Raw genomic sequence first — 25,697 nt, 5'->3', positions numbered from 1 at the left:
CCACACCTGTCTAATTTTTTTGTTTTTAGTAGAGACGGGGTTTCACCTTGTTGGTCAGGCTGATCCTGAACTCCTGACCTCAGGTGATACACCCGCCTTGGCCTCCCAAAGTGCTGGGATTACAGGCATGAGCCACCATGCCCGGCCTTTGTACTTGCTTTTTCAGGTCTTTGCATGGTTAACCCCTCATTATTCAGTTTTTAGTATAGATTCACAGAGGGCCAGGTGCGGTGGCTCAAGCCTGTAATCCCAGCACTTTGGGAGGCTGAGACGGGTGGATCACGAGGTCAGGAGATGGAGACCATCCTGGCTAACACGGTGAAACCCCGTCTCTACTAAAAAATACAAACAACTAGCCAGGCGAAGTGGCGGGCGCCTGTAGCTGAGGCAGGAGAATGGCGTAAACCCAGGAGGTGGAGCTTGCAGTGAGCTGAGATCCGGCCACTGCACTCCAGCCTGGGTGACAGAGCGAGACTCCGTCTCAAAAAAAAAAAAAAAGATGTTCACAGAAATGATCACTGCTATAATTATCTTTTAATTATGTTTTTGCTTACTTTATGTTGGCTGTCTGTCTCCCCTGGAGTTTGAGCTCCAAGAGAGCGGGGCTCTCACCCGTCTTATTTACCATGTATCTACACAGTAGATACTCAAGTAACATTTATTCAATGAATAAATGAATGCATTAAAAAATGAGGAGGGGCTGAAGTTCCAGGCAGCCCCTAGATTCCCTGTTGGGTCTTCTTTCCTCTGCCCCATGCACACACAGTATACACTGTTGACTAATGTTCAACTCATAGAGGAGTTTGGGCTTGACATGTGACCTCACTCAGCCTCTGTTTCATTTGTGAAGTAAGAAATAAGAGTGGGCGGCTGGGCATGGTGGCTCACGCCTGTAATCCCAGCACTTTGGGAGTCCAAGGTGGGCAGATCACGAGGTCAGGAGATCGAGACCATCTTGGCTAACACGGTGAAACCCCATCTCTACTAAAAATACAAAAAATTAACCGGGCGTGATGGCACGTACCTGTAGTCCCAGCTACTTGGGAGGCTGAGGCAGGAGAATTGCTTGAACCGGGGAGGCAGAGGTTGCAGTGAGCCAAGATTGCACCACTGCACTCCAGCCTGGGTGACAGAGCCAGACTCCATCTCAAAAAAAAAAAAAAAAAGACATAGGAGTGGGCTTATGTGAAATAAGCCCACTCCTCACTAAACCAACAATGATTGCTTAAGATGCACGGAGCCAGTTGATGGAAAAGTCCATAGACTATCAGAGTTGAATGACTCTGCCCTGGTGGGAGGAGCACCTCATTCCTGCTTCCCCACCAAATTGCTTGCCTTGGCCTGCTTCCCACTCTCTGGGTCACTGGTGCTCACACAGCCTTTCCCAACCCCCACCTCCAAAGGTCATATTTTACAGCTCCTTGTGAGGAATTCACATGATGCCATGACCTTCACTATGAGAAAGCACAGGCTGTAAAAGGCCAGCCTGGCTCCCTGCTCCGTGGTTAAGTATTGATGATGATATTGGGCAATAGAGACCCGGAGTGGGCACACCACATATCCCCCTGCAGTGATGGAACCCACAGACCACAGGTCCTCTGCAGTTCATTCTCCTGCCTGTCCAGAGGATCCGGATGTTTTCTCTTTACTAGAGGCCAACACATAACAAAGAAAGCACTGGACTCCTGGTGCTTTCGGATTGTGAAAGTCAGGTGGAGTCTGTTTGCACTCTCAGTCTACTCATTCAAGAGGTCAGTCACCCCGGAGTGATAGAGAAAGCTCCAGGCCTGGGTGTGTGCTAAGGCCAGAGCTACCAGATGGGTTCAGCTGCTGCAGGCTCTCCAGGCACTGTCCCCTAAGTGACAGCTGTTACTGTCTGGGAGAGCTCAAGTGCAAAGACTATCCTGTTCTCCCATAAAGAGAAGAAAGAGGAAGATACAGAAATTGGTGCTGCTCCCAACAGCAGATCAAGGCAGTCCTCAGGAACTCAGGATCCAGGGTGAGTGTCCTCATCTTGCCTTGGGGATGGGTGGCCCAGGTCTTTGGCAGAAGTCACAGTCCAATAACATGGTTAAGCCCTGTTTAAAATGCAGGGATCTCCCCGAGGGGCTTAAGGAGACAAGACAACTAAATGCAGTATGACATCCTAAATGGGATCCTGGAACAAGAAAAGAACATTAAAGGCAAAACTAATAAAATGCAAATAAGGCATAAAGTTTAGTTTAATCATGCAAATGACAATATGATACTCACTCTAGAAGCAAACTGGATACGTGCTTTGATAGAAATATGTCTTTGGCCAGGCGCAGTGGCTCACGCCTGTAATCCCAGCATTTTTGGAGGCCAAGGCAGATCGATCACCTGAGGTCAGGAGTTCGAGATCACCCCGGCCAACATGGTGAAACCCCATCTCTACTAAAAATACAAAATTGGCCAGATGTGGTGGCTCATGCCTGTAATCCCAGCACTTTGGGAGGCTGAGGAGGATGGATCACCTCAGGTCAGAAGTTCAAGCCCAGCCTGGCCAATGTGGTGAAACCCCATCTCTACTAATAATACAAAAATTAGCTGGTTGTGGTGGCGGGCACCTATAATCTCAGCTACTCGGGAAGCTGAGGCATGAGAATCACTTGAACCCGGGAGGTGGAGGTTGCAGTGAGCTGAGATGGTGCCATTGTACTCCAGCCTGGGCAACAAGAGTGAAACTCTGTCTCAAAAAAGAGAAAGAAATATGTTATTTGTTTCTGCAGCATCTGACAAAGCCAGAGAGGGTTGACTCTGGGTTCTAGATTTGTATCCAGTTTGTCATTTTAGTTTTTTGTTCGTCAGTATGTGTTTATTGTAACAATATTGAACATATTTTAAACATACTTTGGCCAGGTTTGGTGGCTCATGTCTGTAATCCCAGCATTTTGGGAGGACAAGGGGGGCAGGTCGCTTGAACTCAGAAGTTCAAGGCCGGCCTGGGCAACATGATGAAACCCTGTCTCTACAAAAAATACAAAAATTAGCTGGGCGTGGTGGCACATGCCTGTTGTACCAGCTGCTCAGGAGGCTGAGTGGGGAGGGTCACTTGTGCTCGGGAGATGGAGGTTGCAGTGAGCCGAGATGGTGCCATTGCACTCCAGCCTGGGTGACAGAGCCAGACTCTGTCTCAAAAAGCAAAAAACAAAAAAAACCACTCCACTGTGGACAGTAGCTTATCTGCATCTTTGCACACTGATCTGATTAGTTCCATTAATTAAATATCCAAAATTGGAACAGTTGTCTCAAAAGGTACAATAAATACCTACATTTAAAAATGCATACAAGGCCGGGCGCGGTGGCTCAAGCCTGTAATCCCAGCACTTTGGGAGGCCGAGACGGGCGGATCATGAGGTCAGGAGATCGAGACCATCCTGGCTAACACGGTGAAACCCCGTCTCTACTAAAAAATACAAAAAACTAGCCAGGCGAGGTGGCGGGCGCCTGTAGTCCCAGCTACTCGGGAGGCTGAGGCAGGAGAATGGCATAAACCCGGGAGGCGGAGCTTGCAGTGAACTGAGATCCGGCCACTGCACTCCAGCCCGGGCGACAGAGCCAGACTCCGTCTCAAAAAAAAAAAAAAAAAAAAAAAAAAAATGCATACAAAGTCTGGACGCAGTGGCTCACACCTGTAATCCCAGCACTTTGGGAGGCCAAGGCGGGCAGATCACCTGACGTCCGGAGTTCGAGACCAACCTGGCAAACATGGTGAAATCCCGTCTCTACTAATAATACAAAAATTAGCTGGGTGTGGTGGCACATGCCTGTAATCCCAGCTACTCAGGAGACTGAGGCAGGAGAATTTCTTGAACCTGGGAGGCGGTGGTTGCAGTGAGCCAAGGTCACACCATTGCACTCCAGCCTGGGCAACAAAAACAAAACTCCATCTCAAAAAAAAAAAAAAAAAAAAAGCATACAAATAGACAAAATATACATATAAATACATTAAAATGGAATTACATGTATTGTTCTCATGAAGGTAGTATATACCCATAAGAAACCACACAATACTGAAGTGGTCATTTTGCATGTCCCATGTGTCTAAATCTCATCCCACACCCTAGAGGAAGGTTGTTTTCGGTTTCTCAACTTCAACACTTTTCTCTGTGAGTTCAGGGGGTTTGCATATGGGACAGGGGCCTGTGGCTGATGCTACTAATCAATCCAGGCACTCTTACATCTGAGACTTGATGGACTGTCACAATCCTTCTTGGACAGTGCTCTGGACAGTCAGTTGGAGCTAGAACACAAGATCACATCTGTTGGCCATTCCTGTAACTTTGTCTTTCCATGATTTTAGATGGGTAGGTAGGCAGATAGATAGATAGATGGATGATAGATAGATAGATAGATAGATAGATAGATAGATAGATAGATAGATAGAATCTCCCTCAAATGAGTAAGTAGGCAGTGTGCATGTGAGTCCTTGAAAGTCTAAGAAAAGGCCAGGCACGGTGGCTCGGGCCTGTATTCCTAGCACTTTGGGCGGCTGAGGCGAGTGGATCACCTGATGTCACGAGTTCAAGACCAGCCTGGGGAACAGGGTGAAACCCCATCATTACTAAAAATACAAAAAATAGCCGGGTGTGGTGGCAGGCACCTGTAGTCCCACTACTTGGGAGGTGGAGGCACAAACAAGAACCGCTTGAACCCAGAAGGCATAGGTTGCAGTGAGCTGAGATCATGTCACTGCACTCTAGCCTGGGCAACAGAGCGAGACTCTGTCTCAAAAAAAAAAAAAGTCTAAGAAAGGTCTTTTTTTCTCCCTGACTTCCATCTCCATCTTGACATATGAATGATCATTCACATATGAAAAGCTTAAGTCAGTATTGTATTTGTGTCAAAATATTTTCCCTTATAATTTGTAGATATGCCTTTTTAGTTTTCTCAGAGCGTTTAGTGCTGGAGGAAACTCTGATGCAAAGCTAGTCCTTTTGTTGATACTCCGATTTTCTGTCTGGCTGTTTGCCATCCAGTTGTTTTTGAATGCCCCTGGCTGAGTGTCCAAAGGCTATTTGGGTCTGAGATTTTTGAGCTCCTAAGGCAGTGACAGAGTGTGAGGGGGCCTGAGAATGCTTCGATCCTCCCTGTACACTTTTTTTCTTGGTGTCCTATGGCATGTTTTATAATTGATCTGTTCAAAACCCTTCTCTTGTTTTATTTTAGCTACGTTTATCTCCATTCCTGCTCCCTTCCTCCTCCTCCCCAAGAGACAGTTTAATGTGTTTAATGTGTGTCCTTTTAAAAAATGTGTTATTGGGCCAGGTGCAGTGGCTCACTCCTGTAATCCCAGTACTTTGGGAGGCCAAGGCAGGCGGATCACCTGAGGTCAAGAGTTCAGGACCAGCCTGGCCAACATGGTGAAACCCCATCTCTACTAAAAATACAAAAATTAGCTGGGCGGTAGTGACACGCACCTGTAATTCCAACTACTTAGGAGACTGAGACAGGAGAATCGCTTGAACCCAGGAAGCAGAGGTTGCAGTGGGCAGAGATCGTGCCACTGCACTCCAGCCTGGGCGACAGAGTGAGACTTCATCTCAAAAAAAAAAGCAAATAAGCAAAATAACTTAGTAATTTTAATATTGGCCCGAATATTATATGTTGTCAAAATTAATTTCACCTATTTCTTTTTGTTTTTTAAAGTATGGATGCTAGAACATTTTATGTTATGTGGTAATAGTACAGGTAGTACAAGAAGATGTCAAAATGTCCGACTGTTTTGAGACTGACTGAGGTTCAGTTTATTATTAATAGTTGGGACGGAAATAGGCCTACACGAAGTAAGGGATTTATCCAGAGAGCATGGGTTCCGGTTCTTCCCTTGCAAACAACAGAAACCAATTCTGCTGATAACTTATCCAAAAAACAAAAAACAAAAAACAAAAGAAGCTCTCGGGATCGGGGCAGGGGGTGCCCTCTCAGCATCAGGAGCCCGCAGCTGTTTGCCTCTGGCACTTTTCCCTTTTCTCCTCTCTGTGCCGTAGGCGTGCCAATTCCCAGGAGAGAGACGTGATAGGCCCAGCCTTTGACACGTGGGGGAAACACAGGCCTGTGATTGGCTACCGCATGACACTCAAGGGACAATTGCTACGGCAACGCGTGGGCGCGCTGTGGGCTTGTAGAAGCCAGGTGGGGACGCTGGACAGGCGAAGACCCGAGATGTCCTTTGCAAGGGTCCCAGAGCCCGTCAGTGGCTCAGTCATTCTCACTCCCAGATCAGTGCTCCTCCACACATGCGATGGCTTTTAATAAAGATTTCAGTCACCCCACTTCTACAGTCTCTGCCCTTCCAGGCTCCACGTGCTCCTGGGTTCGTTCGGGTCGTTTTGGTCCCATAACTTTGGGCCAGAGGAGATCTGGATTTGGGCACGGAGGGAGATCAAACTCGGGTAGGATATCCAGTCATGCTCTCTGCTTTGTTTCCAGGGGTCTTCAGGGCTCCTCTGCCCAGGGGCCAGAACCGAGGAGGCAAGGAGGGCTGCTGGGGCTAAGGGGCCTAAGGACCTCGTTGCCAGCGGTACACACCACCAGGAGCAGGGGCATGGAGCACAGTGAGGGGGCTCCCGGAGAGCCAGCTGGTACTGTGGTGCCCCAGGAGCTGCTGGAAGAGATGCTTTGGTTTTTTCGTGTGGAAGATGGTAAGTGGTGAGAGATTGACGGCAGGGGTCGCGGTGTGCCCCTCAACACAGAGCAGAGTTTAGCTGAAGGCCCTGACACTGTCGCCCCCTCCAGGTCAGGGGGCACATTTCCTCCAAGACTCAGTCTGGGGTGTCTCAGTACCCAGAGGGGTCTTGCTGGACCGCCCCTTCCTTTTCTCAGGGTGTGGTCGCTTATTTACGCAGCCCTCCAATCATCACCACATTTATTAAGCTCCTACTCTATACCAGACAGTGTTCTCAGCACTGGGGCGACAATAGTGAATAAAATACGATAAAAACCTCTGCCTTCATGGAGCGTACATTCTAGTGGGGATTAAAAATAAACAAGTAAAATGCATAGTGCATTGGTGATGAGTAATAAAAAGAAAAATTAAACAGAGAAAGAGAATAGGAAGTATGTAGCAAGGGCAGTAATGTGGTCAAGGAAGGCCTCACTAAAAAGGTAACATTTTTATCATCAGGAAGGTGACTTGCAGGAAACTAAGGAGTTAGCTATGCAGATTATTCGGGGGAGGAACATTCCTGGAGGGAGGACAGCAAATGCAAAAGCTCTGAGGCTGGACCCTCCTTCATTTTGGTACAGCATGGACAAATCTTGAGTATCCACATTCAGTTTAGTTACTTTATGTATTCTCTGTGGGCAGCTGCCATTCCTTCCACCCTTCTCCCTGCCTTCTTTCTTTCCTTTTTTTTTTTTTTGTTTCTTTCTTTTTTTTTTTTTGTCTTTTTTTTTTTTTTTTTGAGGCAGGGTCACTCTGTTGCCCAGGCTGGAGTGCAGTGGCGCAATCTTGGCTCACTGCAAGCTCTGCCTCCTGTATTCAACTGATTCTCAGCCTCCCAAGTAGCTGAGATTACAGGGGTACACCACCACACCCAGCTAATTTTTGTATTTTTAGTAGAGACAGGGTTTCACCATGTTGGCCAGGCTGGTCTTGAACTCCCGACCTCAGGTGATCCACCTGACTCAGCTTCCCAAAGTGCTGGGATTATAGGCGTGAGCCACTGCGCCCAGCCTTCTTTCTTTGCCTTGTGCCAGCCCCTGGCAAAACTCAAGACTGTAAAGTTTATCTTGGCCCACCTGTCCCCTGCCCTCCGCAGGCCTCTGCCCTTCACCCCTGTGGCCCCACTGTTATTTAACGGCAGTACTGTCTCCTCCATTAGATTAGGGCTTCTCCAGAGTAGAGACTGTGTCTTCCACCCTCCCACCTGTTACACTGGGAGTGCCCCAGGGCAAGGGGCTCATCTTGGATTAGGGTCTCCACACAAAGGACAGTTGATACTGTAAGCTGGGTCTGAGCCCAGGGCCCAGCTGTCAGTGGGCTTGAGAGGTGCCTGGCCACTCCTCAGGGCTCTGTCCTGTGTGTCCCTCCCTAGCATCTCCCTGGAATCACTCCATCCTTGCCCTGGCGGCTGTGGTGGTCATGATAAGCATGTTCCTCCTGGGAAGGAGCATCCAGGCAAGCAGGTGAGGAGCTGGTCCTGGGGGGATGGGGTGGTCTCTGAGGGGTAGAGGCCCTGCCTTCCCAGAGGGAAATCTAGAGAGGGGTCACTTAGGGATCATGGCTGTCCACCCTTTGGGACAGCAAAATTCAGCCTTCAGTGTCCTTTGAGAACCCAAAGCTGCTAAAAACAAAACAAAACAAAAAACAGCAACAGTCCCTGATTACCACCCCCGGCCCTGGACAGGACGCAGGCATGACCTGGAGGAGTGTAGCCATTCAGAAGGGGAGCTTGCCCCTCTCACCCTGTCAGGACACATGCACCTCAGCAAGGTCAACTCAGAGATGAGTGGCTGTCCACAGGTACAGCAGACCTGTTCCCCCTACGACCCAGGCAGAATCTCTGGGCTGACAGCTTACCCCCACTGGGTCCCTCCACTATGGCCAGGAAGTCTAGGGATACCTTGAATAAAACCAATCTGGAGAGAGGACAGACTCGTGAGAGTTATTAGAAGGTTAAGGAAGTGGGTAGTGGGAGCCAATGAAGGTGGTTGGGGGAGGGGAGTGATGTGTACACGATGGGGTTTTAGAAACATGACTGGTGTTGTGCCTAGGATGGTTTAGAGAAGGAAACACCCAGAAGCAGAGAGATTAGTTAGAAATTTCCTGCAGTAGTGTGAGGGATGAGGTGTGTGGTAACAAGGACCTGTGCTAAGTAGGATAACAGTCCAAGGTTAGAGACAGTGTGGTTAGGTGAAATGAACACAGGACTCAAGAGTCAGGAGGCTTAAGTGCACACCCTAACTATGTGCATCCTTAGCTTTTTTTTTTTTTTTTTTTGAGACAGTCTCTCTTTTGCCTAGGATGGAGTGCAATGGTGCAATCTCAGCTCACTGCAACCTCTGCCTCCCAGGTTCAAGCGATTCTCCTGCTTCAGTGTCCCAAGTAGCTGCAATTACAGGCACAACCACACCCAGATAATTTTTGTATTTTTAGTAGAGACAGAATTTTGCCATGTTGGCCAGACTGGTCTCAAACACCTGGCCTCAAGTGATCCACCCGCCTCAGCCTCCCAAAGTGCTGGGATTACAGGCATGAGCCACTGCACCTGGCCTCCGTGAACTACATTTCCTCACTTGGAAGGTGGCGGCGGGGGGGGTGGCAATGATACTTGAGCTCACAGGTGACAGTAAGGACTCCCTGAAATGACACACACGCAAGCGTAAGTCATTTCTCTGTTGAGGGAATATCCAACTATTGCCGCTTCTCCCCCAACTGCATACAGAATTTTCCCTTCAGATTCTTTAAGCCATTTGGGAGACGAGTCCTGCCCCAACCACTCAGCCCCCCTGATTAACACTGTTCCCTGTCCCTCCAGAAAACAAAAGATGCAACCACCAGAAAAAGAAAATCCAGAAGTCCTGCATTTGGATGAGGCCAGAACCAAGGATCACAACAGCCTAAACAACCTAAGAGAGACTTTGCTCTCAGAAAAGCCAAACTCAGCCCAGGTGGAACTCGAGTTACAAGAGAGAGATGTGCTGTCAGTTTTCCTTCCAGACATACCAGAAACTGAGAGCTAGTGAGGGTTCAGAGAAGTCCCACCCTAAGCCAGGCACATGATCTGGGCTCAGCTCAGTGGCCTGAAACCTCTCAGGTTTTACAGTCTTTCCCAAGCAGCCCACTTTTTTCTTTTTCTTTTCTCTTTCTTTCTTTTTCTTTCTTTCTCTCTCTCTCTTTCTTTCCTTCCTTCCTTCCTTTCTTTTTTAGCAGATACAATGAATGAACTGCAAGCAAACTAAAATTCTGTTATTAAAAAAAATCTTTTATTAAAATGCTCCTGGAAGTGAGCAGGTGGTATTGCATAGTTTGTTCACATGGCAGTGGTACACACACACATACACACACAAGTGGCCTGGAGCAAAAGTGCAAAATCCGTAGCTGGCCTGTGGGTCGGGAAGCCTGGCTAGGACTCCAAGCATGTGGTCTTGAGTAGTTCACAGCCCCGCTCTGACCTCAGCTCCTCTATTTACAGAATGAGACTGAAGACTGGGTCAGAGATACTGTTTGCAATACAACAGCAGTCCTGAGACTGCTGAGAGGGGAAGAAGCAGGCTTCCAGGCCCAGAACCCCCTTCCCAGTCCTTCCACCCACCAGGGCCCTCCCCTCTCCTTTCCCTGCTTGTCTGCTAAGAGTCTGTACAAGACTTCCCTTGGACCTGGCGTGTGGTAAACAAAACACAGACAACTACCACGCTGCCTGCCTTGGAGAGCCTTTTCTTGCCAATGGTGGGATCTGAAAGGAGTGTCCTGATCCCATGTCTGAGCCATGGTGTCCTGGTATAAGCTGCGGTGACACCACCAAATAACATATGCAAAAATTTGCTTTATTAACCCAAAATGCTTTAGGTTCTAAAGTGGGCTTTGAACACTCAGACTCATTGCTGAGGGTCCTGGGTCCTGCCAAACCAGACGACAAACGGGTATACTGTGTTTCCACCTGCAAGGGGGCAGGCCCTGTAGCCCCTGGATGGGTCTGATGCTGCTGTGGGCTCCCTGGAGCCCTGGGTAACTCACTGGAGTGACAACTTTCTTCTGCAGCCTGGATCATTAAACTTGACGGAGCTGGTCCTGAGGTTCTTTGGACAGAGTCCTTAACAGTGGGAAGACACATGGGGAATCTGTCTGCTGGTGAAAGAACTCTGGGGCTCCTTACATTGGACAACCCACAGCCCCCTCCCTTTTATCCTCATTGAGACATCAAGTGTTGGAAACACCCCTTCCTGGGGCTTCTTTGCCCCGCCCAGGCTGTCCATTGGATTATTTTAACTAGATTTCCTTGAATAAACTGTGGGGTTTGTAGCCTGGGCCTTCTGTGAAGTCAGCAGATGACAGGAGGGCCAGGCTCTGGCCTCTGAAACGGCAGCCGCCCTGCCTTTCCCGTCCACCAGGTGGCGCAAGGACCGCAGGGCTGTCACTCTGCAGGTTCTTAGGCCTGACATTGACAGAGCTATCCACCTAGACCGTCCACCAAGGGCCACAGCTGGCCCAACTGTAGCTGGAGCAGGAAGGGCTGACGGCAGCAGGATGGACACTGCAATTTCTTCCTACTTAAGGCTGAACCCAGGTCTCTGGGTTGTCACAGTGGCTGTTTCCCTCCAGGGCCACAGATGCGGTGGTTACCATGAAGACCAAGGCGTGGAGGGAACAGAAGCAGCATCCCTGCCTGCCACTGCAGCTCGCACAGTGAACTGAGTGTAGGGACACTGCTTGGTGCTGGAGGTGGGGTCTGCTGTCCATCAGAGGGAAAAGCCGGTGGTGAGAAGCCAGCCCCTGCCCCGCTGCAGTCCTGTCCACCCACCAAGCCTGGGGTTCCTGGGGAAGGGTCCTCAGAAGATCTTGAAGCCCTTCAGGAGGGTCAGGGTAGGCGCCTTGCGCTTGCTCTGGGCCCGGGATGACTTCACGGTGACCAGCTTGGCCTGGGCCACGGTGGGCATCTCCTTCAGGCTGACAGTGGAGAGTGTGTTGAAGGTGCAGCTGGCCAGCCCGTGCCGGGCGGTGAGTGGGGCCTGGTGGGGCAGGGCCCTCTCCTCGGAGATGAAGAGGGGCCGGGTCAGGGGGCTCTTCTCCAGCTCCCGCCGTGCCTCTCGCACTGCCTCATGGAAGACGTGCTGCACGTGCTCAAAGTCCAGACAGGCAGAGACCTCGAAAAACAGGCACCCAAACCTGCCTGCCAAAGCCACACCCTCTGCCTTGGTGACTTGCCTGGTGAGGAAGCAGGGTGAGGCAGGGAGTTAGGAGCAGGCTGTGCCAAATCAGGCAGACCAGCTCCTACACCCGGCGCCCCATGGACTAGCTGGGTGGCCTGGGGTCATCTTCACCTCTCTGAGTCTCAGTGTTCTCATAGGTACAATGGATTACTGACCTCTGCCCCTCAGGGTTGTTCGGATTACGAAAGACAATTTGTTTCAAGTGCTTAGCACAGTACCTGGCACAGAGTCAGTGCTCAATAAATGGTAGCTGATGTCACCCAAGCGAGAATTTTGGGGTGAGGATGAGGGTAAGAAGCTACTCCAAATCCCCTATGCTAAACTCTGCCTGTGACTGGAGGAAGCAGGCCATTCCCAGCCCCATCTCTTCTCTACCCCAACATGGGTCCCTGGGGCAGGAAACGGGCCACCCCCAGTTCTGGCTTGTGGGATCAGCTCTAGAGAGAAGCAGTCGTTTGGATTGAAGGGTTAGACCACAGAGGTGACTCCAGAAGCCTGTGGTTGGCAGAGTTCTCAAGGCTCCTGGGGTGTTCTGTCTGCCTCTCCAGGACAGAGGCAGGAGAGGGCAGGGGTGACAACATTTCATGGTGAGGAGGGCAAAAGGAGAGAGGGGGCAACACCTATTCTGGCTTGGTCCTACACCACCTCCCGTGAAGGGACGATAGAATATCCGAAACTTGGGAAGGTCGTGGAGGTTTCTGACCTGAAAGCCATGGGAATCGAGGTGGGAGGAAAAAGAAGACTGGCTCTTGCGTAGGTCGGATGTCTAGAAGAGGGGAGAGACGGGGGGGTCCCTGCGGTCTTGGGGGCGAGATTCCACTGGCTGCATCTTCCTGCCCTACTGCTGAGCTGTCCCACTGCTCACTGCCGAGGATAATGGCACAGTCACTAGATGAGAGGAGGCACTCGTGGGCCATGGCAGGAAAAGTTTCTGAGCCCAAGGCTGATCTGGCAGGAGCACGGGCTGAGAGTGGGCTAGCTGCCCCGGGTGCCACTCCATGGTGGGGGGAGTCTCAGAGAGAGTGAGTGACTGGGACAAAACGAGTCAGAGGCATGGAATCTATTCCCCACCCAGGGCTGGTTTCTGCCAGTAAGCTCACTGCTGCCTGAGGAACCGTTTTGGAAAGAACACTTGCCATTATGTGCTTTTATGATGAGCTTGAATTTGCAACTTTGTCATTGTGGGGGCTTGAATAATGAATTTTCACAAACACAAACCCCGTGTGTGTGTGCGTGTGTGTGAGTGGGTGACAGAGGCACAGAACATTGTTCTTTTTCTTATTTTGTTGCATCCTAGTGAAAATTTTATCAGCGGCTTGGGAAGCACCAACCTAACCCAGATTTTACCCTTCAAACCGTGAGACAGTCATGGGAGACAATGACCAATGCTCAGCTAAAAGTTAGACTTCTTGTGCTTCCCAGAATCTCAATCTACTAAACTCGGGACTTGATCGAAGAATGAAATAGGAATACATTGTCCTAAGTTGTTTTTAGGGAACGGGTGGGATCAGCTTCATTTGAGCATGTATTCTTTGTTATTTGCTCCCAAACCATTTTAGACAATCTCTTTGGCAAAGATTGGAGTCAAAAGAGTGATTCGTAGTTTTTTTCCCTGTATTGAAACTGGCCGACTCACAATCCAGTTTTCTGACTCCTAAGAGGGTCTGCGATTCCTCAAAGACTACCTTCAGCAGCTTTCAGGTCACATGACTTCCCTCATTCACGGAGACACAATTTGCCTGGGTCTGAGGGCTTGGCCACCTTTTTGAAGGCCTCTCACCGTAGTCCCCCTTCACGGCCCCACACCTCTCTTTTTCCCACTGCCCATCTGACCCGTTCTAAACAAAGGGTCCCCTCCTTGTTAACACCAGTCAATGTGCCCTCGGGGCCTAGGGAAGCAGGACAGACCGCCCGTTAACAAGGAGGGATGAGTGGCTGGTGGAAGGGGCTATCCCTTGCAGGTAGACTGGCCACAGATGACAAAGGTCAGTGCTGGAGAAGTTCAGTGGCATTACTCATTAAGTTCAGGCATCACAGTGTCAAATGCCTCAGGGCCAGGCAGGCAACTTGAATGTGTGGAGAGGGTGGAGGTAAACCATGGGGAGCGGCGAGGCCTGGGGTCGGCTGGAGAGAGCGTGCCCCACCTCAAAGCATTCCAGTTCTAGGTCTTTTAAGACACTATGCCAGCCAAGCAAAATATGGCTGCAGTATTTTCAGTAATGCGTCCTCTGGCCCAGTCTCTGACCTCTGATTTGAGTCCAACACTTTTTAAGAGAACCTGCTGTCAGCCCAGTCAACTGTGGGAGTGAGTGTGGGAGGCTGGGTCTGGGTGAGGGGAGGGCCGGTTGGACCAGAGCAGACACCTGACCAAGGAGCCAATCAGAGCCTCTCTCCTTAGAATTGGAATCGGGCACTAGATCAGTCAGCTGCTGGGAGTGGGGCCGGGAAGGTCAGGATAGACTCAGGCAAGAAGGGTGAATCCAAGAGAATCCACAGAGACCCAAGAGGGAGGAAGGAGTGGCTGCTCTTCTGACTTTCAGGGTGTAGCCCCTGTGTGACCCAGAAACCTTTCCCTTTAAGTCCTTGGCTGCCTGGAAGACCAACATCTACAATACCTTTATAACATAATCCCTTCGGCCGGGCACGGTGGCTCACGCCTGTAATCCCAGCACTTTGGGAGGCCGAGGCAGGTGGATCACGAGTTCAGGAGTTCAAGACCAGCCTGGCCAACAAGGTGAAACCCCGTCTGTACTAAAAACACAAAAATTAGCCAGGCATGGTGGCAGGCACCTGTAATCCCACCTACTGGGGAGGCTGAGGCAGGAGAATCACTTGAACCCAGGAGGTGGAGGTTGCAGTGAGCTGAGATGGTGCCATTGCACTCCAGCCTGGGTGACAGAGTGAGACTCCGTCTCAGAAAACAAACAGACAAACATATAATCCCTTCTACCTCAATTCAAGGGGATGACTGTTCTTAGCAGCCCACTCATCCCTGAAGATGCCACCTGCCCTTACAAGCGAAGAAAGCGAGCTCTGGAGACAAGGGCCAAGCAGGCCGTGCTCACCTGTACTGAGCCATGTCCAGCTTGTTGCCTAACAGCAGGGCAGGGACGCTGCGCTGTGTCTCCTTCGCGTGCAAGGCAAGCAGCTCCAGGTAGCTGCCGCTGCTATCGAAGCTCTGGCGGCTGTCGACGCTATACACCACCAGGAAGGCATGGGCCCAGTTCAGGTAGCGCTCGCAGTTCCTAGGGGTGTCCTGGGGTGAAGGAGAGAAGCCCCACCAGAGGAGGGGCAGAGAGGTTGGGGTAAAGGCCTTCACCTTAGCCGTCCAATCCCACCTCCCCACTCCCCAGGCTTTGTATATTGTTTCCCAGCAGAGCCCTTTCAAAGGGGCACTTGAGTGTGGATTTGGCTTGGTGTGAAAGGAGACATTGTCTCATGAACCTCCCTCCCACCACCCAGCCAGAGACTTGAAGACCTTGGCTCCTTGGGCCCAGAGCCAAAGACTCTGGCATGGTCCCTACAGAGACCTGGCTGTCCCTGGGCACCGCTGGTTCTGGGTTGGGTTCATGCTGCCCCTTTGGCTTCTGAGAGTAACTGGCATCCAGCCTTGGCAGGGGGTGATGAGGACATGGGTGGAGACTTGTGTGTGGGAGAGACCTGGGCTAAGGGGCTCTCACCAGGAGCATCTGTGTAAACAGGTGTGTACCTGCCTCCTCGTGTGCACAGGCACAGAGCCCCATAGCACAAGATCTCAGAGCAGATGCCAGCAACCATCATGTCTCTCCAGGCCCCGTCCCATCCTTCTCATTTGGCAAAGAAAGGATTCAGACCCACAGAAATCAAGTGCCTTATTCAGGGTTACACAGCAAACTTGAGCTTAAAAGGCATCTAAATGTACATCTGAGGCCTCGCACTCTGGGCCAGGACTTCTCAGGAGGCTACAGTGACTCGCAGCAGTGCATAGGTAATGGAGGTAATGTTACCAGGTCTGCAGTGTCCATGACCCTCAGGTGGACAGGCTGGTGGTCCACGGTCTCCTCGGAGCTGTAGGTGTCCTCTACAACACAGATGGTTAGCCAGGTCAGACACAGTGCCTTGGGTGTAAGTTTGAGCTTCCCTCTGTGCTAGACCCATGTGGCCTTGGGGTACCTTGGGAGCTGCTCTGGGGCTGGGACCACTGGAAAGTCCTTGGTTCTCACAATCATGGAGGCTACAGGCAGACCCTCCCACCAAGGACATGCTGCTCCACCTGCAGGACTCAGCATCAGTGGTTACTCACAGACCATGGCTCGGGGGCGGGACTGTGTTCTGGACCTACACACAAAACCAGCAGGATAGAGTCAAGTGTGTGACCCCTAGACCCTGTTAGCAGCACAGGCTGGCTCAGGAGCAGCACTGCTAGCCCCTCTATCCCAGAACCCCAGTCTTTCCCACCTTCTTCCCTTCCGACCACCCTCCTGCCCGCAGTGGGAGAAAAGACAAGGGAAAAGAGAAGTACATGATACGATGGAAGGACGGCAGTCAGACCCCCTTTAGAAGTTCCAAGAAGGTTTTACAAACAATCCTTGTCAACATGACAGCAGGGGAGTCAGTCTAGTGTAGTCAGAAGTTTGCAGTTGGAGAATGTGGTATTAAACCCAATGTCAGCTACTTTTTAGCTTTGTGACTTGGCCAAATCACTTCAGCTCTCTGAGGCTGTTTCCTCATTTTAAAACAGGAACACTATGATAACATTGCTAACAGTTTCCAAGCATTTCCTCTGTCCCAGGCGCTGTGCTAAGTGCTTGACATTAGCTCATTTAACAGTCCCATCTCCCAGGGCTCTGTAAGAACTCAATGGGCCCCCCTGGGCATGGGGCCTGGCTTACCACACATGCCTGGTGAGGACAGCGGGAACCATAGTTCTCCAAAGTTAATAGGGCAGGATCACATTCCCAGGTGATTTTTTTTTTTTTTTTTTTGCTTTTGAAATACTTTAGACTGACATAGAAGTTGTAAAATAGTACAGAGTTCCTGTGTACTCTTCACCCAGCTTCCCCCAGTGTCATCACCTTACATAACCACAGCCCAATGATCAAAAAGAAACTTACATTGATACCATACTATGAACCAAACTAGTGACCTTATTTGAATTTCTCGAGTTGTTACTATATATATATATACATACACACATATATATATACACACATATAGTTCTCATGATCTCAAATCTGAGAAGGCAGCAAGTGGCCAGGCATGCAGAGGAGCTCGCGGCCATGTTGGCAGTCATTCTCCCCAACCCCAATCTGTGCCTGTGTCATTGGCCCACATGTGTGAGTGTACTTGGTTATTACCTTTCCCTAGGTGTCCCCTGCCCCTAGTGGCCCTAAAGAAGACCCCTTTTGGCAGAATTGGGATGGTCTCTGCCCTCCTGGCAGCACCCACTGTGAGAGGGCACACTCCCAACCCTGGCTGAATTTATAGTCAAACACGTCTCTCTGAGGGCTACTGGCAGCCAAGCCGGTCTGGACACTCTCCAGGTCCACTAGCATCCAGCATGAATCACAGACAGCTTCTTGTCCCCAGCCTGCTTTGGGGACTTGGATAAATAGCTGCTCTTATGCAAAGACAAAAAAAATCTAATGGAAACTATGTTCCAAATGTTTAACTATATTTAGTCCAAGAAGAGCTGCCCCTAGTTGCTTACATCTCTTTCAGATCTGTCTTTATTTTCCACTCAAAGATGTCAGATGCACCCCTTTTAGGGGTTCCCCCCAATGGGTGCAGTGTCCTGCCCAGCCCAGTGAAAGGCGCTAGCCCAACCTTGGTCTCCTGCCGACAGCAGGACAGCCTTTCAAGGTTGCTGTTAGCTCCATTGTAGAGAGATGACAAGGTGAGGCCCAGAGAAGGGATCTCGCCCAAGGCCACACAGCACCTAATCAGCAGTAGGAACTTGAACTCAGGGCTTCTAGGCTGGGCTGTGTTCACATTGGGACTCCCTCACCCCGTGACTGCTCAGTGAATCAGCCTGCCCTCCAGCTCTGTCTGGGCAGAGTACGAGGAAAGATCAGAATCGCCCAGTCCGGCAGGGATGCGGATCATGGCTGTATGAGCTGGAAGAGGCCTTGGCACTCATACTGTCCAGCCTCCCTTTACAGAAGAGGTGATGGGCCTCAGGGGCTGGGGCAGGAGTGAGGGGCTCCTTTCCCAGTCACAGTAATGTCCAGACTTCCCATCACCAAGTCCCTGCCTCAGAGTACTCTGGTGTCCTTAAATATAAGAGCTTCCTAACACCTGGTTCTAATTAATAGTCTATGGACTTTTGTGCTGAGAGAAGAGTCATTTCCCAAAGTTTTGAATTTGTCAATGTTTTCTTCTCATTCACAGTAATAATTTTTTAAATGGCACCACAGAAGCTCACATCAGAGTGTATATAGGGTGCTGCCTCAGAAATGGTGCCTATATCCTTGCTGGAGGAGGAGGAGGGCAAGAAGAGTAAGAAGCTGACATTCTCCCCTGGCTGAGCCAGATGAGGCATGCTCAGCCCTTCTGGGAGAGGAGAATATTCTCCTGGAGACCCCTGCCCACTCCTGTGGGGCTCAGTACAGGCAAAGCCCTTCCACAGACACTGAATCTCTCAGCTCCTACCAGCTCTAGGAGACATACCCCAGAACACAGTGCAACTCTTACACAGTCAGAGCACAGGCTATTGGTCCCATCTTCCAGATGGGGAAACTGCATCTCAGAGGGCCCTGGGCCACACAGACCTCTGACTCCAGGCCCTCTATGACATGAGGCTGCTCCTGGAGGAGAGCAACTGGAGCCATGCCTGGTCTTCCTTTGTGCCTGAGGGTCTCCATAATCTTAAGGCAAATCACTGGACCCTCTCTTCCTCCATGTCTTCACCTATAAAATGAGGATCATGATAGGAGCTCTTCTTTAAAGGGTAATCCTAAAACCAAAATTTACCCCCACAGTTAAACGCTCATCTACACTGAGGCTAGTACTGTGCTACCTGCTGGAAACGGGAATGAATCTCCATCCTCCAGGCTCACCAAATGAGCTCAGGCTCTCAGAAGACCTAGGAAGGGCATAGAGAGTGGTTTTACCAGCATTACTGATGGCTAGCTCTCCGGTGGTGGAGACCTTTATCCACAGAAGGAAAGGTTCTCGTCTCAGTCTCTGCTGCTGCTGCTGCTACTGGAAACAACAATGGGACAGTGGCCGGAATGTTCAGGCCCTTCTCAGCAGAACCTTCGAGGAGTGACACAGGCCTCCCAGAGAGTCTGAGGGGAGAATGTCTGGTTGGCTCTCTGACTCGTGGGCTGTCAGTGCAGTGTGAGAGACCACAGGCCGAGAGGACTGACCATTGTGAGGCTGCCCACTTCCCAGACAGTCTGCCCACGCATTCCACTACCAGGTCAGAACTCCAAAATTACTCAATCAGGAGGCTCAAACCACCACTGTAATAGGCTCATCCGGTGGGACTCTGTAACAGTATGGATTGGAAGGCAGGGAGGAAGAGAGACTGGAGGTGAGTTGCCAGGAAAAATACAAGATGCCCAGTTAAATCTGAATTTCAAACAAAAAGGAATAATTTTTGGTATAAGCATGACCCATGCAATATTTGAATTAGGCCGAATATGTCTTTTGAGGCCCTGTCCTTGGGAATCCCCCTTGTCCTTTCCCAGACACCATGTCTGCTTGTGTGCCTTTCCTTCCTGTCTTCCCACCTCACCTCTGTCCTCAGTTTCTCCACGCCATCTCTATTCCACGCTCTGGCCTCTCCCAACACTTCACCGGCCAGCACACCATTGCGTCCTGTGTCCTCCTCTCTCTGGAGCTGACCTCTGCTAACCAAAGGGCCTCCTCTGGGTGACCTTGGCCCAGAGTCCTCAGCCCCTTGGGCCTGTTTCCTCCACTGTAGCACTGAAGGGCTGTGCCAAGGCCTTGGCACAGGGATCAAGCAGAGCTTCGAGGAACAAATCCCTTAGGGACTGTCACCATGTCACCTGCCCTGCATCCCTGACTTACCCACAGGAACCCCTTTGCTCTCTCTGTTTGACACGCTGGGGTTCTGTTTAAACTTTGGAAGAAGGGATTCTGCTACCTAAGGAAAAGCTTTTTTAAACCAGGAGACTAAACAGCCATGATGTCTCTGCCTGCTCCAACACTGTGATTTGGTTCCAGTGTTGGAGCAGGCATTCCAGCCTGCTTTCCAGCCTGAACTAAGGGGCTGGGCACCACTAGGGTAAGGAGCTCTCCCCTCCAGGTGCGGCAGGAGCACCATATCAGGGGCCTGCTGCAGGCAGCGCAGGGAGTTTCCACTTGTGTCACAGAGCCTTGGGCTTCTTTGGAGGGCTTTCAGGGGTCCCATGAATGCTTTATTTGATTTTTACAAATGGGGAAAATAATCCAAGGCTACAACACCCATTTTCAAAAGGCTAAGATCATCCAGACACCTTATGGCTCTCAGTGAACAGTTTACAATGGACAAATGTTATACACGTGAGCTTTAAGCAACATTTATACTAATAAAATCCTGCTTTGATTTGTTTTAGGAGGGAATCTAAGCCATTGTGTACAGGAAGCCATTTGAGGAAGGAAAAGCAAAAATGCATTGAGTGCCTACTGTGGGTCAAGTACTATGCTGGATCTTTTACATGTGTTATTTCTTTAATCCTCACAGCAATTCTCTGAGATAAGTATTGTTCAATGCCCATTTTACAGATGAGGAAACAGTAGCTCAGAGAGGTTAGCTGACTGGCTCAAGTTTGCCAATAAGGAGCAGAGCCTGGTAGGATTCAAACCCAGTTCTGACTGACACGGAAACATTCCTTTTTCCAATATACCATGACGCAGTGATAAAAACAAGAGTTGTTTTCTCATATAGTTAAAAAACTGGTTCAGAAGCCAGCACCACTAGAGAATTCCTCAAATGTTTCCCCAGCTTTTCTGGAAGAGAACACTGACCATCTTGAAGAATAATACGTATTTGTTTCTGAGGTTTTTTTGTTTTTGTTTTTGTTTAGATGGAGTCTTGCTCTGTCACCCAGGCTGGAGTGCAGTGGCGCGATCTCGGCTCACTGCAACCTCCAACTCCCGGGTTCAAGCAGTTCTCCTGCCTCAGCCTCCCTAGAAGCTGGGATTACAGGCACACACCACTACACCTGGCTAATTTTTGTATTTTTAGTAGAGACGGGGTTTCACCATGTTGTCCAGGCTGGTCATTAACTCCTGACCTCAGGTGATCCACCCGCCTCAGCCTCCCAAAGTGCTGAGATTACAGGCATTAGCCACCACGCCCGGCCTAAGAATAATATCTGTTTGGATGTGGATGTCCTGCTATGTTTATTTTTATTTTTTTCAGTTTCATCATACTTCATATTTTAGGGTAAATCAGCCTTTCTTAGTTCTGTGAATTAGGCCAACCCCCCAATTGTCTTGGGTGGGCTGTGGAAGGGGTATTTCTGACACCTAAAACACTTTCCCCCATGGGCTGGGTCATCCTGGCGGCTTCTCCCTTCTGTCCCCAGACATGCAGTCCTGGTCAGTGCCCACCCACGGGGTAGGTCCCAGGGGAGCACTCCAGGTGGGGCGCAGGCAGCAGAGGGTACAGGGAGGAGTAGTTTCTTACCCAAGTTGGGGTCATATTCACTGATAAACCTCTTGGTCAGAAACTTCACGGTCAGGGCTGCAAGAAGCAGAAAGAGGTTGGCTCCATCTCTGCTGCCATGTCTAGCTGCTGGCCCCTCGTTTTAGGGAGGCCTTATCTAACCTCTGTGATCCCTGACTCACATGAAACTCAGCTCTCCCAGACAATGAAGCTAGGGAACTGAGGAATTGGTTTGAGAGGCTCAGAAGGAAACCAGAAATATGGGGAACCAAGTACCTCTAATTGCACCGGGAATTTTTCTTAATGGGAAGGAAAGCAATGAGTGGCGAGCCTAAGGGGTGTTTGTGAAGGTATGAACTTAGGGGTCAGGACCCATGCAACCATTACCCTAGAGTCAGCCTGGTGAAACCTCAACTGAAGGGAGGTGTCGCCCACCCCGGACAAGTCATAGAGATTCTGAAATATGGGGCTATTTATTCCAGGCTTTGGCTACAAGCCAAAAACACAGGACGAGCAGAGTTGATCACAGTGGTTGATCCTTGGGAAGGGTATAAATCCCCAAGTGCCTGGGCTTTCCAGGTAAGGTCCAGGTGAGTTCTGTGTCCCGAAGAAACACACTCTGGTCCTGGTCTCCCACATCGCAAGTCTTGGCTCTCTCTGGGGCCTCTACACTCATCACGGGTATCTCGGCAGAATGTAAAACTCAAGAATTAAGCTCTCTGGTTCAGAGTGTAGCCACATAAAGCAAGGACCGGCCAACTACTATGCTGGACCCTCAAAAAGTAATGTTCACTACTGCTTGTTTGGAAAGAGAGAAAAGAAAAGAAAAAGAAAAACAAAAAGAAAAGAAAAGAAAAGAAAAGAGAAAGAGAGAAGAAAGAAAGAAACAAAGAAAGAAAAAGAGAAAGGAAGAAAGAAAAAAAAACAAAAAAAGAGGAAGGGAGGGAGGGGAGGAAAGGAGGAGGGAGGGAGGAAAAAGAGAAAGAGAAAAAGGAAGGAACAAAAGAGAAAGAAGTAAAGAGAAAGAAAGAAAAGTAATGTGATGCTTATAATTCCAGTGCTTTGGGAGGCCAAGACTGGGGTATTGAGACCAGCCTGGGCAATATAGTGAGACCATATCTCTAAAAAAAAATAGAAAAATTAACCAGGCATGGTGGTGTGCCTGTAGTCCTAGCTACTCAGGAGGCTGAGGGGGAAGATCGCTTGAGCTCAGGAGTTTGAGGCTGTAGTGAGTCGTGATCGCACCACTGGACTCCAGCCTGAATGACAGAGATACTGTCTTTAAAAAAAAAAAAAAGTGATATTGTGAATAAAATCCTTAAAATTCTTTCCTAGGATTCATAACAGTGTCAGTTTGCAAACTAATACTCAGGGAATACATATTTTAAAATTTAAATTCTTTCTTTTATGTAGTCACTGGCTAAACGGTACCAGTTACAGAGCTACGGATAACAATCTGATTTTCAAAGGGCAAATCTTTCAGAGGAAGAGGGTAATCCCTTCTGTAGGAAAACCACACTCGGAGTCCCCTCTCCGAAGGGAGTGGGGCTGGCTTCAGAATCAGAGTAGGCCCCCAGCGAGTCTCACAGAACACTGGGGAGGAAAGCCACAGCCAGCTGAGCTTGGGTTGGCCATCAGTAATGGCTAAAACTGGAAAAACAGTCAGTGGAGAACCCCCTCTGCCCTCCCTCCTTCAGCCGGCCAGGAGTGGCATAGTTCAGTGTTGACACAAATTATCTCAATGGAAGCCCAAGATCTTGGCTCATCAAGGACAATCCCAGGCACCTGGAACCATAACCCAATGTGTTTCCAGAAAGTTGAGAGGGGTCTGGTTTGAAACAAACACATTTGATAAGAATGCACAACTTGTCCCAGAATCCCAGGGAATGGGGATGGGAGTTGGGGAGTGGACCTTCCCTGAAAAATCTCAACAGCTAGTGATTTCACCAGCTCCTTTCCACGGGGAGGGGGTGTGAAGGGGGAGGGGTTGGACGGGAAGTCTTTCCCAAAGCCTAATCAGGGAGTAGCAAGGCTGCAACTAAGCTCAAAGAGGCGCCTTGGACGGAGGGGACGGAGGGGGCGGAGGGGGAGGAGGGGGCGGGGGGGGCTTTCAGTGCCCAACAGGTCCCTTTAGAGTCAGTCGCCAAGACTGACTGCTGGCCCCAGGGGAGGTCATAGGGTTAGGGGTTGGAAGGTTGGTGGCAGGGCAGACCGATCCATAAAGGACTCCGAGACACAGAGTAAGAGAGAGGGGAGAGAGAGCAGGGTCACTGACACGGAGGACAGAGACAGTGGGAAGACACAAAGGGAAGAGGCAGGCAGGGAACAGAAGACAGAGATGGAGGAGCGGAGCACAAAGCCGAGAGAAGAGAAAGCCTGGCAACAGGGAAACTGAGGCAAAGAAAATCACGGTGTCTTGTGCGACCCTCCTGGGTGAAGGAAGCTCCCCAGGCCAGTGGAAGAACCTGCCCCCAAGAGCAGAGCGCACTGTCCCCCCTACCCACGCCCAGTTCCGCACCTGGCGGCTCAGGTTCCCCCGCACCACTCACCAGACTTGCCAGCCCCGCGGCGCCCCAGGATGGCCAGGTTGACCTCGAGGGGCGTGCTCTGAGGCCCGCTGCCCGCGCGGGGTTTTCCAAACACCGAGGACATGGCGACGCCCTGGACAGTCACGCAGGTCTGCGGCCGGTGGGCCCCGTGCAGTACGCCCGCCCGTAGGGGCCCAGGGGAGCAGGACGAAGGCTTCCCTGGCGCGCGCGGCCCCGGACCCGTCGGCGTCCGCGCCCTCAGCCCCACGTCCAGCGGGCTGCCACCCCGCGGGAAGGAGGGGCCGGTGGAGCCTGACGGGCGGGGCCACCCCAAGCGCCACCAAACTCCTTGTAAGGTCTGCGGAGCCCCCCGCGGGGCGCGCTCACCCGGCTCCTGGAGCCGAGGGAGCTCCGGCCGGCCGCGCCCCCACCGCGGGACTGGGCCTCGAGGACCTGGCCTGTCACCCTCCTGAGTGCCCCCGGACCCGGCCGGGAAGGAGCAGAGAGAGGGAGCCTCAGGGTTAGGGGGAGAGAGGGAAAGGATGTTTGCACTCTTCCCTGAACCTCCCACTCAATCTCTTTTCACCAGCAAGAAAATCCACCCCTCCCTTTGTTCTACCAAGCCAGCCCCGCCTCCTCCTCCAGGAAGCTTCCCGGGTTCAATTCCAAGCCTTGCCCTTTCTTTAGCTCAGCCTTGGCACTCTATATTCCCAATCACATTATTCTGCCCTTTCCTGTGAAGACTCCAGAGGCCTCACTGCAGAACCCATTCAGAATCCAGGCTTCTGGGAGAGGCGGCGGGGCGGAGAGAACCCCTTACTAACATTTCAGGGCCAGTATGGGTTCAGCTTCAAGAAACCTAATCCATTCTGAATTACTGTCTCTCCCTAATGGGAGCTAATGAGTTGCATGTGTTTGTGGCCTGTTGTGTAAATGGGGTGTTTGTTCTAAAACCTGGCACCGCCTCTTGCCTACAGCAATTCTGGGATTGGTGGTGAGCCTGGCATGGGTCACCTGGTCATTCCCCTTGGGACTCAGGTTAAATCTGGTCATACCAAAGACAGGGCAAATGGCCCACACCACGAACCTGTACACTTAGGATCTAGTGCTAGCTCCTTCCCTAGAGTGATCTTGGGCAAGTCACCTTGCTTCTTTGGGCTTTGGTGTCCCCATCTATAAACACTAAAGGAAGGGGAAAATGAGGCAAAATAGAGAGTGACAGAATCAGCCCTGGGCTCCAGGCCTGCATACATTCTAGAACCCTGTGAGGCATCTCTTCTGGAGTACACACCAGGTTAGAGTGGGGAAAGGCACGGGGGCCTCAGAGACCTCTCACGGCAGCCCTTCTCCTTCCCCTTCCCCCAGATGGTTAACTCATCTACCCACCCACCCACAGAAGAACCATGGAAAACCAGGTGTGCAGGCAGGGCCCAGGGTCAGAGCTGGACGGTAATAACGACTCTTCAATGAAGAACAATTATTTTCCTGGCCAGGACATGAATATTGACTCAGCCTAGTTGTGTTTTGGGGAAATCATGGTAAACCAGCTGTGTTATTAAGGTATCGGGTGGAATTTGTTTAGGTTACACTGTCAGGCCAGAATTAGTCACACAGCTAATGGCAAGGGTTTTCCTTTGAGTTGTAGGAGTTGAGAAAGTGGGATCCAAGTTCCAGTC

The 25,697-nt window shown here is 50.6% G+C and overlaps 2 protein-coding genes and 1 long non-coding RNA gene across 7 annotated transcripts; 1 reads left to right on the top strand and 2 right to left on the bottom strand.

Moving 5' to 3' along the window:
- Window positions 1–644: 644 nt before the first annotated feature.
- Window positions 645–3,583, bottom strand: LOC139364450 (uncharacterized). The gene is made up of 2 exons (XR_011626437.1): window positions 2,254–3,583; window positions 645–2,158 (listed from the first exon to the last, which is right to left on the bottom strand). It is a non-coding gene; the product is annotated as an uncharacterized lncRNA (long non-coding RNA).
- LOC105488498 (SLC51 subunit beta) lies at window positions 1,629–9,975 on the top strand. Of its 2 annotated transcripts, none has more exons than XM_011752662.3 (4): window positions 1,629–1,999; window positions 6,454–6,665; window positions 8,061–8,151; window positions 9,504–9,975. In XM_011752662.3, exons 2-4 carry the CDS (start codon window positions 6,569–6,571, stop codon window positions 9,706–9,708), a joined length of 393 nt encoding a protein of 130 aa, XP_011750964.2. In that variant the 5' UTR covers window positions 1,629–1,999; window positions 6,454–6,568; the 3' UTR covers window positions 9,709–9,975. The 2 variants fall into 2 exon arrangements, with proteins under 2 accessions (XP_011750964.2, XP_011750953.2); XM_011752651.2 differs by lacking the exon at window positions 1,629–1,999 and adding an exon at window positions 6,034–6,337.
- On the bottom strand, window positions 9,930–24,565 carry LOC105488504 (RAS like family 12). Of its 4 annotated transcripts, none has more exons than XM_011752678.3 (6): window positions 24,043–24,565; window positions 21,515–21,571; window positions 15,882–15,955; window positions 14,961–15,151; window positions 12,599–12,783; window positions 11,597–11,890 (listed from the first exon to the last, which is right to left on the bottom strand). In XM_011752678.3, the coding sequence occupies exons 1-6, from the start codon at window positions 24,143–24,145 to the stop codon at window positions 11,739–11,741; spliced, it is 762 nt and encodes a 253-aa protein (XP_011750980.2). In that variant the 5' UTR covers window positions 24,146–24,565; the 3' UTR covers window positions 11,597–11,738. The 4 variants fall into 4 exon arrangements, with proteins under 4 accessions (XP_011750977.2, XP_011750985.2, XP_011750980.2 ...); XM_011752690.3 differs by having other exon boundaries at window positions 12,599–12,759; window positions 24,043–24,564; XM_011752675.3 differs by lacking the exon at window positions 12,599–12,783 and having other exon boundaries at window positions 9,930–11,890; window positions 24,043–24,549.
- Window positions 24,566–25,697: the final 1,132 nt, after the last annotated feature.

This window comes from Macaca nemestrina, chromosome 7, assembly GCF_043159975.1.
Source record: "Macaca nemestrina isolate mMacNem1 chromosome 7, mMacNem.hap1, whole genome shotgun sequence".
NCBI classification, from domain to species: domain Eukaryota; kingdom Metazoa; phylum Chordata; class Mammalia; order Primates; family Cercopithecidae; genus Macaca; species Macaca nemestrina.
This window is presented reverse-complemented; position numbering and strand designations above follow the sequence as displayed.

Excerpts from the sequence above, each read along its gene's own strand:
- LOC105488498 (XM_011752651.2), top strand. The coding sequence starts at position 6,261 with ATGCGATGGCTTTTAATAAAGATTTCAGTCACCCCACTTCTACAGTCT. Across the intron at positions 6,666-8,060 it reads GTTTTTTCGTGTGGAAGATG|CATCTCCCTGGAATCACTCC; the intron begins GTAAGTGGTGAG and ends GTCCCTCCCTAG. Across the intron at positions 8,152-9,503 it reads AGGAGCATCCAGGCAAGCAG|AAAACAAAAGATGCAACCAC; the intron begins GTGAGGAGCTGG and ends CTGTCCCTCCAG.
- LOC105488504 (XM_011752675.3), bottom strand. The coding sequence starts at position 24,145 with ATGTCCTCGGTGTTTGGAAAACCCCGCGCGGGCAGCGGGCCTCAGAGC. Across the intron at positions 15,956-21,514 it reads TGAATATGACCCCAACTTGG|AGGACACCTACAGCTCCGAG; the intron begins GTAAGAAACTAC and ends TCTGTGTTGTAG. Across the intron at positions 15,152-15,881 it reads TCATGGACACTGCAGACCTG|GACACCCCTAGGAACTGCGA; the intron begins GTAACATTACCT and ends CCTTCACCCCAG.